This window comes from Schistocerca cancellata, chromosome 12, assembly GCF_023864275.1.
Source record: "Schistocerca cancellata isolate TAMUIC-IGC-003103 chromosome 12, iqSchCanc2.1, whole genome shotgun sequence".
Taxonomy (NCBI): Eukaryota; Metazoa; Arthropoda; class Insecta; order Orthoptera; family Acrididae; genus Schistocerca; species Schistocerca cancellata.
Window position 1 is genome coordinate 13,337,104 of NC_064637.1, and position 12,957 is coordinate 13,350,060.

The 12,957-nt window shown below is 39.9% G+C and overlaps 1 protein-coding gene across 1 annotated transcript in view; it reads left to right on the forward strand.

Annotated features, from left to right (window-relative positions):
- The first annotated feature begins 757 nt into the window (after window positions 1-757).
- Window positions 758-12,957, forward strand: part of LOC126109779 (LDLR chaperone boca) — a 35,854-nt gene continuing 23,654 nt past the window's right edge. Inside the window, exons 1-3 of the mRNA XM_049914835.1 lie at window positions 758-983; window positions 1,091-1,165; window positions 10,789-10,949. Coding sequence (XP_049770792.1) covers window positions 828-983; window positions 1,091-1,165; window positions 10,789-10,949 — 392 coding nt within the window. The 5' untranslated portion in view covers window positions 758-827. The remainder of the gene's footprint in view (window positions 984-1,090; window positions 1,166-10,788; window positions 10,950-12,957) is intronic.

Sequence of the window (12,957 nt, forward strand, 5' to 3'; positions counted from 1 at the left end):
GAACACAGAGACTTTCTTTCCGTCACATCAGCGCAGTTGTAAGGCTTTTAATTTTAGTTTATAAGGCAAAATCCAAAAGAAAAATTAGTGATATCGTTTCCGATTATGAAATAATGGCTTCACAGTGCAATACACATCAGCCAAGTGATAAGAGCAGCCTTCAACCTCCAAGCCCCTCTCACCAAGTTTTGGAATTGCAATACAACATAATAACTTATAAAATTCTGTGGATTTACGTCACATCATATATAATTATTCATCTGCACTTATTACATTCCTTAGGCACTGTAGTTTTATGTCATCTTTTAATAAAACTCAGCGTGAAATTGTACTGTCTTTTATTTAGACAACAGCAGATACTGAATATATGTTCGTCACATAACAAATATTTGTCATCAATGTAGTGTAACTACCTTCTGTAGTTCTGCTTTCATATAAAGGTATTACCAGCTTTTGTCTTTTCGTGGAATGTAACAATAAAATGTTGTAATCTTCCTTCTCCAATAACCGCTGTGGAGTTACCAAACATCACGCCTCACGAAGCTCTTACAAGCGACAGCAGTGCTTGTCTGTCGTTGTGGTCCACAACACACCTACTGCAAACGACAGCGTTGCTGTTCACCTTCTGCAGTTGCGATCGGTCGCCGTCGCCGCGTTCGTAGTCGCACCTTAAATCGATCTTAGCTGTTTTTAAAGATCGATTATAGACATTGACTGACGCTTGTAGCGAACTGTGATATCTTTAAGGAGTGAATATCTCTGATCTTATACCGCTGCATGTTATATGATGTGGTTCTTACAGTTTGATAACATAACCTGTTTCAGTCATGTTGACAAGACGCATCGTTGTCTGCTTGGTATTTTTATGTTTTTGGGAAACGTCTGCGAAAAAATTCGATAGCAAGGATAAGCCAAAATGGGCACAGAAAGACATACGTGATTATAATGACGCTGATCTCGAAAGGCTATTTGAGCAGTGGGAAGTAAGTGCACATTCGTGGTGTAATATATGTTGCAGCATAATGTGTGTTACATTAAAGAGTACTTCAACATCAGTCACACAATTTTTGGCATAATGTTCTTTTTGCAGGAGGATGAAGAACCTTTACCTGAGGACGAACTACCAGAATATCTTCGACCACCACCGCCCATTGATTTTAGCAAGGTACTGAATTTTGTACACTTACGTAACTAAGACTTCTGTAATGTACCACAGTCATTGTATATCCCTATCCACATTTCAAAGCGTTTACTGAACCTTCAGCTCGACATTTGACGCCGATTAACCGGTTATGCCCACTTACTTTGTTATGCTATCCGAATTGCACATTTTATGGCCGTTTGTTTTTGGCAGGAGCTCCAAACTTGGATTATTTCGGTGAACGCACTACACACGTCAGCAGAAATGCGAAACTCATAACATTCAAACTATGTAGTGACAATTAACAGTGACGATAATGTGATATGGGTATTTGTGAAAGTTAAAGGACGTAGCAAAATTTACAACCTCGCTTGATATTTAAAGGAAAAAAAGACAGCAGTAAGACGTACAACGTAGCGCCGTAATTGAGAACGTGTATGTAGATGTGTAGCACTGCTAGTCTGGCTAGCTCAAGCAGAAGTAAACAATTAAATACCTGTTTGTTTTGTTTACTTAGTAAGATACTGTTCGTGATGGTTCACAGTGGGAAAGACTTTTTAAGCTGAAACTGAGGCCTTATTAAATATTACAGCATATGTGGAAAAATGTCACCTTCATTGAACAAATTATGCCTGCGGGCTCCTGTATAGCTGTGTGTGTGTCCTGCAATATAATGATGTGATGTGTTTTTTTTTCCCCTCTCCATGGAGTCGTCAGTATTATGGCTTTTGCAAAGATTTTCGTCATACAGGTAGTAATTAAACAGTAAATTGATGCTTGTCAGATACATGACATCTTACACATTTTAATTCTTACAGCTCTTAAGCTTAGCTATTTAAAAATCGTTGAGTGAATAGACATGCTTTTCAGTTAAGAGTTCTGATTAGTTTTGATTGAAATTGCTTTTTATTACTGTTTTTCATAGACTCTGGCAGTTTATTATACCGTATCAGTCCATTAGTATGTGGGCTCTGGTCCGTCATTTTTAATCTTGTTCTTATCCAGTAGTAATTCTCTTTGGACCTGGTATTGTGGTCATGTATATCACTACATTCAGTTACTTCAGTTTTGTGTGAGACAAAAAAAGCGATTTATCAAGATATGAGTATATGGTGAAATACTTGTGCTGTCTGAAAACATCACGGCAAGAGTCTTTATAGCCAACCGATATTGTGACTTTTACGAGTTAGTAACCAGGAGCGAATTTGATAAATTTGTAATATCATCTGTGTGCTTTAATAGTTTAGCTTCTGCATGTTAATTTAATATTCAATAGCCACAGTTCTCGCGTTTTCGTTTGCGTCAGAAAGTAAACTGATTTTGTGACTTATCACCAGTTACTTATCAGGGGCAAATTATTTATTTTCACCTGAGTGCTTCAGTAGTTAGGTTTTTGAATTTCTGCATATTAATCTAATTTAATAGCCACAGTTCCTGTGTTTCCATCAGGGTCTGCAGTAGAGTTGCGCAGCACGTGCCGATAGTCGGTTTATCTGCACAGTTTAGTTTTCCACGGTCTTTAGTACGGACAAAGACTGCGATTGTTGTGTGTGGATGCGGGTCGAGTTGGTGACACTTTGCTCTCAGCTTCAGGTAGTGATGGTTTCGGTTACACGTCTTGATGCTGCAGTGGGTGGGCGCCACTGTTGCTGGCCAGCCATCGGGATTCGATGGACATCCAGCACGTCAGAGTTCTCCGATCGGTCCTCACTGATGGCCAGTCCAGTTACTGCTCGCACCGAGGTCGACACGTCACCCGCGGCCGAGTGGGAGGTCGCCCCAGGGTGTAGCAGGTGGTGAAAGGCTTCCCAGGTGGCCTCCCCAGTTTGTCTGACAAACAGGTGCCAGGTGCTGTCTGTGGCTGACACTGTTGCTGAGCCAGATGCTGTCACCTCTCCTGTTTCAGAGGAAATCTCTCAGCCTGCAAGATCCGAACAATCACAGATGGTGGGATTATTGATAGTTGGGAGTTCTAACGTTAGGCAAATTATGGGGTCCGCTAGGGATATGGCTGTCAAGAAGGGAAAGAAAACCAATGTGCACTGCGTGTGCATACCTGGTAGAGTCATTCCAAATGTGGAACGGATCCTGCCGGAGGCCACGAAGAGCACAGGGTGCAGCCAACTGCAGGTGGTGGCTCACATCGGTACCAGTGATGTGTGTCACTTTGGATCACAAGAGATTCTCCTGGTTTCGAATGGCTAACAGAAGTGGTAAAGGCTGCCAGTCATACTTGCAAGATGAAAGCAGAGCTGACCATTTGCAGCATTGTCGACGGGACCGATTGCAGACTTCTGGTACAGAGTGGAGGGTCTGGATAAGAGGCTCAGACAGTTCTGCAACCGTGTAGGCTGCAGATTGCTAGACTTTCGCCAAAGAGTGGTTGGGTTTCAGGTTCCGCTGAATAGGTCAGGTGTCCACTATATGCAGGGAATGTTTTTTTTTTTAAAAAAAAAGAACGTAGATACAGGAACCGTCAGTATAGTAGTTGTAAATTATCGTAGCTGTGTTGGTAAAATACCAGAGCTCCAAGCACTAATAGAAAGCACTGATGCTCAAATCGTTATAAGCACTGAAAGCTGGTTAAAACCAGAGATAAGCTGAGCCGAAATTTTTGCGAAGAATCTAATGATATGATAATTAAATAGACACACTTGCTGCAACCAGGCGTTTATATACTTCATTAGGGACATGTTGAAAATGTGTGCCCCGACTGGGGCAAAGCTGCATGGTCATTAACGGTAACTGCTCTTTCGGGAACAAATACTACCGTCATATATAGAATCTAACGGTGTTCCAAAAGTTTGGGCTAAACACGGTTGGCGGTGGCGTGTTTGTTGCTGTCAGAGGTAGTTGATCTTGTTGCGAAATTGAAGTAGATATTTCCTGTGAGTTAGTATGGGTAGAGGTCATTGTTGGCAACCCGAATAAAATAATGATCCCAATTCAGATGATACATTTGCTGAAAGGTTCAAAGAAAACTTGAGTTTGATTTCAAACACTTACCTGACTTACACGATTATAGTTGGTGGTTACTTTAATTTACCCTCGATATGTTTGCGAAAATACATGTTTAATTCTGGAGGTACACACAAAACATCACCCGAATTGTGCTAAATGCATTCCCTGAAAATTATTTTGAGCAGTTAGTTCATGAGCCCACGCGAATAATAAACGGATGTGAAAACACACTTGACCTCTTAGCAACAAATAATCCTGAGTTAATAATGAGCATCAAAACTGATACAGGATTAGTGAACAGGGTTGTCATAATGAGATTGAATATTGTAACCCCCCAGATTCTCCAAAGCTAAACGAAAATTATACTTATTCACAAAAGCAGATAAAAATTCACTTGATGCCTTCCTGAGAGATGATCTCCACTCCTTCCAAATTAATAATATAAGTGTAGACCAGATGTGGCTTGAATTCAAAATAATTGTATCAGGAGCATTTTAGATTTTTATACCTGATTAACAAATGACGGAGCTGATCCTCTTCGGTACACAAACGGTTCAGAACACTGTTGCAGAAACAGTGAAACAAACATGTGAAATTTAAAAAGACTCAAAATCTGCAAGATTGGGGATCTTTTACATAAGCTCAAAATTTAGTGCAGACTTCAATGTGAGATGCTTATAACAGTTTCCACGATGAAACTCTGTCTCGAAACATGGCAGAAAATCCTAAGAGATTCTGGTCATATATGAAGTATGTTAGCGGCAAGAAACAATGCCTTTCCAGCGTCATAACAATGGAGATACTATCGAAGACAGTGCTGCCAAAGCAGAGCTACTAAACATGACCTTCCGAAATGCCTTCACAAAAGAAGACTAAGTAAATATTCCAGAACTCAAGTCCAGAACAGCTGCCAACATTAGTAACGTAGTAGTAAATATTCTTGGAGTAGTGAAGCAACTTATATCACTTCATAAAAGCAAGTTTTCTGGTCCAGACTGTATACCAATTAGGTTCCTTTCAGAGAATGCTGATGCATTAGCCCAATACTTAACAATCATAAACAACCATTCACTCGATGAGGGAAAGGTAGTAAGAGTAATCCACTTAATTACAGGCCCATATCATTAACATTGATATACAGCAGGATTTTGGAACATGTATTGTGTTTGAACGTTATGAAAGAAAACAGTCTATTGACACACAGTCAACCTGCGTTTAGAAAACATCGTTCTTGTGAAACACAACTAGCTCTTCATTCTCATGAAGTGTTGAGTGCTATTGACAAGGGATTTCAAATCGATTCCATATTTCTCAATTTCTGGAAGGCTTTTGACACTGTACCACACAAGCGGTTTGTAGTGAAATTGTGTGCTTATGGGCTGTCATCTCAGTTATGTGACTGGATTTGTGTTCCCTGTCGGAGAGGTCACAGTTCGTAGTAATTGATGGAAAGTGATAGAGTAAAACAGAAGTGATTTCTGTCGTTCCCCAAGGTGGTGTTATAGGCCCTTTGGTGTTAAAATGATTTGGGAGACAGTCTGAGCAGCCCTCTTAGGTATGTTTGCAGATGACGCTGTCGTTTATCAACTAATAAAGTCATCAGAAGATCAAAACAAATTGCAAAACGCTTTAGAAAAGATATCTGAATGGTGCGAAAATTGGCAGTTGACCCTAAATAACAAAAAGTGTTAGGTCATCCACATGAGTGCTAAAAGGAATTAGTTAAATTTCGATTACATGATAAATCAGTCGAATCTAAAGGCCATAAATGTGACTAAATACCTAGGAATTACAATTACGAACAACTTAAATTCGAAGGAACACACAGAAAATGTAGGGGGGAAGGCTAACCAAAGACAGCGTTTCATTGGTAGGACACTTAGAAAATGGAACGGATCTGCTAAGGAGACTACCTACACTAAGCTTGTCAGTCCTCTTTTAGAATACTGCTGTGCAGTGTGCGATCCTTACCAGATAGGATTGACAGAGTACATCGAAAAAGTTCAAAGAAGGGCAGCACATTTTGTATTATCGCGAAATATGGGGGAGAGTGTCTCTGAAATGATGCAGCATTTGGGCTGGACATCATTAAAAGAATAACGTTTTTTGTTGCAATGGAATCTTCTCACGAAATTCCAATTACCAACTTTCTTCTCAGAGCACAAAAATATTTTGTTGACACTGACCTACATAGGGAGAAACGATCACCACAATAAAATAAGGGAAATCAGAGCTCTTATGGAAAGATATAGGTGTTTGTTCTTTCCGCGTGCTATACGAGACTGGAATTTAGAGTTATGGAGGTGGTTTGATGAACCTACTGCCAGGCACTTAAATGTGATTTGCAGAGTATCCATGTAGATGTAGATAATCCTTAACCCTCTTTTATGTAGCAACAGTATTGTGTTAAGGTGACTGGGCACAACCCCATATTACTATACAGTAGCTAAGATGGGGATGGATTGTCCCATAATATACAATTTTAAGCGTGTGGGTGAGCACCATTTTGGAAAGTTGGCTAAGAAGATACAGCCCATTGCTGACTTTTTTACATACAGCATTAATGTGGCTAATCCACTGGAGGTTTGAGTCCAGATGGCCCCTAGAAATTTACACCCGTTTGCTTCCTCTGCCACTATTATGCCACGTACCTCATTTACGCACGAGTGGTGTGAGCTGCCAGTTGTAAATATTAGCATATGGAATTTATTTGCATTGACCTTTAATTCATGTGCATGAAAGTATCGACTAAATTCTAGTATTTCATTACTTGCTGAAAATTTCAGTTCCTCACAAACTTTACCATGAAATAAAACTGAGGTGTCGTCAGCATAGCTTACAATGTGTGAGTTAAAGGGGTGTACAACGTCATTAATATTTGCTAAAAAGAGGAAAGGTCCAAGAATTGAGCCTTGAGGCACTCCCTGTGTCACTGTTTCACTTAGAGCTTTAAAGGTTAAGATCTTATTGTCAATTTGATGTGTAAGGTTGGTACACTATTTCCAATTCACCAGATACGTGGATAGAAGTTTCAGCGATACATCGCCGATATTGTGCGACAGCAGTTTCTTAAGTGAAGCTCATGATATACTGAGTTGAAAGCTTTGCTCAGGTCAAGGAATATTCTGGCTGTGTGCATACCCTGTTTTATATTGCTATATACTTCATGTAAGAAACTGGTAACAGCAGTGGCCTGCTTAGGTCTTTCCTAAACCCATGCTGTGATCCGGTAAGCATTTTGTGTCTCGAGAAAAATGTTGTGAGTTGTGATAGCATGTTGTTGTTGCTGTCTTCAGTCCTGAGACTGGTTTGATGCAGCTCTCCGTGCTACTCTATACTGTGCAAGCTGTGCAGTACTTACTGCAACCTACATCCTTCTGAATCTGCTTAGTGTATTCATCTCTTGGCCTCCCTCTGTGATTTTTACCCTCCACACTGCCCTCCAATGCTAAATTTGTGATCCCTTGATGCCTCAGAACATTTCCTACCAACCGGTCCCTTCTTCTTGTCAAGTTGTACCACAGATTCCTCTTCTACCCAATTCTATTCAATACCTCCTCATTAGTTATGTGATCTACCCATCTAATCTTCAGCATTCTTCTGTAGCACCATATTTCGAAAGCTTCTATTCTTTTCTTGTCTAAACTATTTATCGTCCATGTTTCACTTTCATACATGTCTACACTCCATACAAATACTTTCAGAAACGACTTCCTGACACTTACATCTATACTCGATGTTAACAAATTTCTCTTCTTCAGAAACGCTTTCCTTGCCACTGCCAGTCTACATTTTATATCCTCTCTACTTCGACCATCATCAATTATTTTGCTCCCCAAATAGCAAAACTCCTTTACTACTTTAAGTGTCTCATTTCCTAATCTAATTTCATCAGCATCATCAGACTTAATTCAACTACATTCCATTATCCTCATTTTGCTTTTGTTGATGTTCATCTTATATCTTCCTTTCAAGACACTGCCCATACCGTTCAGCTGCTCTTCAAAGTCGTTTGCTGTTTCTGACAGAATTTCAATGTCATCGGTGAACCTCAAAGTTTTTATTTCTTCTCCTTGGATTTTAATACCTACTCCAAACTTTTCTTTTGTTTCCTTTATTGCTTGCTCAATATACAGATTGAATAACATCGGGGAGAGGCTACAATCCTGTCTCACTCGTTTCCCAACCACTGCTTCCCTTTCATACCCCTCGACTCTTATAACTACCATCTGGTTTCTGTACAAATTGTAAATAGACTTTTGCTCCCTGTATTTTACGCCTGCCACCTTTAGAACTTGAAAGAGAGTATTCCAGCCAACATTGTCAAAAGCTTTCTCTAAGTCTACAAATGCTAGAAATGTAGGTTTGCCTTTCCTTAATCTATTTTCTAAGATAGTATAACTGTTTCAAATCTTTTACTGAAGGTAGGGATTAGTGATATCAGCTTGTAATTTGAAACTTCTTCTTTACTTCCCTTCTTACGGATTGGCTGAATTACACTTATTTTTAACACATTTGGGTATATGTTTTGATGAATACTACAGTTGATAAGATAGGTAAGGGGTTTAAGTATTTCATAGTCATTGGCTGGGTGCAGCTGAGTACGTGTGGCAGTTCCCTAACCTCTCATTCCCACTGCTTCTCCCCTTCCTATCACTCCCCTCATCTTGCAGTCACTGCTGCCACCACTTTTTACAGCTACCGACAAGAAGCAGAGAGGCATGAGGAGCGTTTTGTTTGGATTTGATTCTCAGACTGTAGATACAGCGGCCGGAGATGCCGGTCGTGTGTGTGTGTGTGTGTGTGTGTGTGTGTGTGTGTTTGTGTTCTCTCTCTTGTTTTCTGACCAAAGCTATGGCTGAAAATTTAGTTGTGAGTGTGTGATTCTTTTCTACGGGCCGGTCTGTGGTTCAGCAATAATCTTAACGGTGAGTAGCTACCTATCCTAATTTTTATTCTTGATTCTCAGAGTATTTGAACAAGTTATTTGTTGCATGGATTGATCACTGTGGTCTCACTTCATCAAAATGCTGTCTTTGGCTCGTGAATTGCTGGCCGCACGAGTGGATTTCCACAATGGGCCAAAAGCGGAGGCCATTTCTGTGGGTATCGATAATGGATCGGGCCTGCTGATCTGAAGCCATTCAGTTCCCACTAATGTGCGGGCCCTGTCTCACTGATCTGCCCGCAGGTACAGGTCTGTTTGTGTGTGGCATAATGCAGTGGATTTTCACGATTTATCCGTGGACCCAGGACTGCGGTTCTCCTCAGCAGACCAGAGACGATAGGTGATAGATTTCAGGACTTGACTGTCTTGCTGCAAGTACATTATACAGTGTGGCATTTTATAGATGTTTTATTTGTTCTAGTTCACTTTAGCATGTCAAATGTAGTTTATATGTTAGAAAATATGGATGATACGAAGAAGAAAATTGTAGCAGTTTGTATGCTATGTACTCGTGTTTCTCTAAAGAAATCTCTCACAGTACCTGTAAAATAATAGATATAACACAGTTGGTAATGACCACCAGTAATGAACATAGTGGAACCAACATTTTATTGGCGGTCACCTACAGTGTTGGTTTACACAATTCTTCCTCACTTTATAAACTTCTTTCGAGAGGCCTGCTTTTTTTGTGGTTATTTCTGAAATCAATTAAGATATTTTAAATCCATTTTTTTGTCACCAAATGTGTTTTGTTTTATTGAAATAAAATAACATCAGTGGTCTTAATGAAACAGATATACCGTTTGGCTTGTTTTCTCCCTCTATAAACAGTTCATTATGTTGATATTAGTACTTAATTCCTTAGGAAACACCACCTGCTTGCAAGTTCTTTTTTAGACATTTCCTCTTTTGCACTGTTCTTGCACATACCTTAGATGCAAAGACAGTGTCAGCTTACAGCTTAATTTACCCTTGAGAGCTCAAAATTTATCAGGAGAAAATGCTCAAACTTGTCTGGAATATCAGGGAATTTCACTTGGGGAAACTTCTGGCAATCCTTAAGACAGTCAGCCTATAATTAACTTTTGGTTAGCAACTGTTAAGTTTGGTTCATACTTGATGGAACGGCATAGGATGGAACGGAACAGTAAAATCAGTCCACAATGCACTTTAAATCAGCACTTGCACACAGGCTGTCAGTGAAACTGTAATCTCTCCAGGGAGTGGATTTCTCCACTATTAGCCACGCAGTCTGAGGTGCCTTGCCAAGGTTCACGTGGCTCCTCCCTTAGGAGGTTAGAGTCCTCCCTCGGGCACATCTGTGCGTTGTCCTTAGCGTAAATTAGTTTAAGTAGTGTGTAAGCATAGGGACTGCTGACTTAAGCAGTTTGCTCCCATAGGAACTTACCACAAATTTTCTCTGCTATTAAAGCTATTGTATGGTATGGTTGATACAGTTTGATAATGTAACCTGTTTGTCATGTTGAAAAGATGCATCACTATGCTTGGTGTGTGTATGCTATTGGAAAAGTGAATGATCTGTAACAAAATTACTCTGAATATTTACTTTTGTCACACAGTTCATCTCCCCCAATAGTCTCTCAAATTTGTGTGTTTTCCAGTGAACCCAATTTTTCTGAAATGTCCTGTATTTCCACACAATTTGCCAGTGCTTTGTAAATAAATAATGGCTGTAAGGGGATCCAGTGACAGTTACATTGTTTCATTATGATTTCAGATTGATACTAGTGATCCGGAGAACTTGCTAAAGGTGTCAAAGAAGGGAAAGACTCTCATGTCCTTCGTGAGTGTCGACGGAAATCCCACTCGGGAGGAAACTGAGGAGCTGACGAAACTGTGGCAGACGGGGCTGTGGAACAGCCACATTCAGGCTGAGAGGTGAACTGATCCATAGTAGCAATGCTGTCAAAATATTACAATATTTTAGTATTCTCATAAATTTAGTTCAGCTGGTGATTAACTTGCCAAAATTACTGAAACACTTCACCACATCCGAGCGATGAAGTGGACACAATTAGATAAATAATACAAGATGAGCGAGATCGTGGTTCTTATTTTGTACACACTTCGGTCTCAATAGTTAATTACAAAGATAGTTACAAACATCAATACAGCCATTGTTACAGTGCGAACAGCCTCGGACTACTGGCAGTCACCACTACTACTACTACTACTACTACTACTACTACTACTATTGTGCTACTCCTACTCAGCAGTTACTCTGATTTTAGATTAAATACAGTCACTTTTTCTAGTTTACAGTGCACTTTTTCTAGTTTACAGTGTTTACTCTGCCACGGGACATCTAGCTTCATGCTTATGTTTTACTATTAATGTTTTTCCGTGACATAACAGTGTACTAGGCAAAGGTCCCGAGTTCAGATTCTCGGTCCGGCACACAGTTTTAATCTGCCAGGAAGGTTCAGTGTACACATTGCTAAATTTTAAATTACGTCAGTTTTCATTTTCGGAATGTAGGAGTTGTTCATGTGTTTCCAATGATTAACATTGATTGGAATATGAAATAGTTTGCTTCTAAATTAATGTTGAATTTGAAATATAATTCACTTAATCCTTGAGTGGGCACACAGTTTCTCGTAACGTGGGCGGGTGTGCAGTGCACTTTGTACACATATAAAGAATAGTAGTCTTTATGTTGTTGTTGTTGTTGTTGTTGTTGTGGTCTTCAGTCCTGAGACTGGTTTGATGCAGCTCTCCATGCTACTCTATCCTGTGCAAGCTTCATCATCTCCCAGTACCTACTGTAACCTACATCCTTCTGAATCTGCTTAGTGTATTGATCTCTTGGTCTCCCTCTACGGTTTTTACCCTCCACGCTGCCCTCCAATGCTAAATTTGTGATCCCTCGATGCTTCTGAACATGTCCTACCAACCGATCCCTTCTTCTAGTCAAGTTGTGCCACAAACTTCTCTTCTCCCCAATCCTATTCAATACCTCCTCATTAGTTACGTGATCTATCCACCTTATCTTCAGCATTCTTCTGTAGCACCACATTTCGAAAGCTTCTATTCTCTTCTTGTCCAAACTAGTTATCGTCCATGTCTCACTTCCATACATGGCTACACTCCATACAAATACTTTCAGAAACGACTTCCAGACACCTAAATCTATATTCGATGTTAACAAATTTCTCTTCTTGAGAAACGCTTTCCTTGCCATTCCCAGTCTACATTTTATATCCTCTCTACTTCGACCATCATCGGTTATTTTACTCCCTAAATAGCAAAACTCCTTTACTACTTTAAGTGTCTCATTTCCTAATCTAATTCCCTCAGCATCACCCGACATAATTTGACTACATTCCATTATCCTCGTTTTGCTTTTGTTGATGTTCATCTTATATCCTCCTTTCAAGACACTGTCCATTCCGTTCAACTGCTCTTCCAAGTCCTTTGCTGTCTCTGACAGAATTACAATGTCATCGGCGAACCTCAAAGTTTTTACTTCTTCTCCATGAATTTTAATACCTACTCTGAATTTTTCTTTTGTTTCCTTTACTGCTTGCTCAATATACAGATTGAATAACATCGGGGAGAGGCTACAACCCTGTCTCACTCCTTTCCCAATCACTGCTTCCCTTTCAAGCCCCTCGACTCTTATAACTGCCATCTGGTTTCTGTACAAATTGTAAATAGCCTTTCGCTCCCTGTATTTTACCCCTGCCACCTTCAGAATTTGAAAGAGAGTATTCCAGTCAACATTGTCAAAAGCTTTCTCTAAGTCTACAAATGCTAGAAACGTAGGTTTGCCTTTTCTTAATCTTTCTTCCAAGATTAGTCGTAAGGTCAGTATTGCCTCACGTGTTCCAACATTTCTACGGAATCCAAACTGATCTTCCCCAAGGTCGGCTTCTACCAGTTTTTC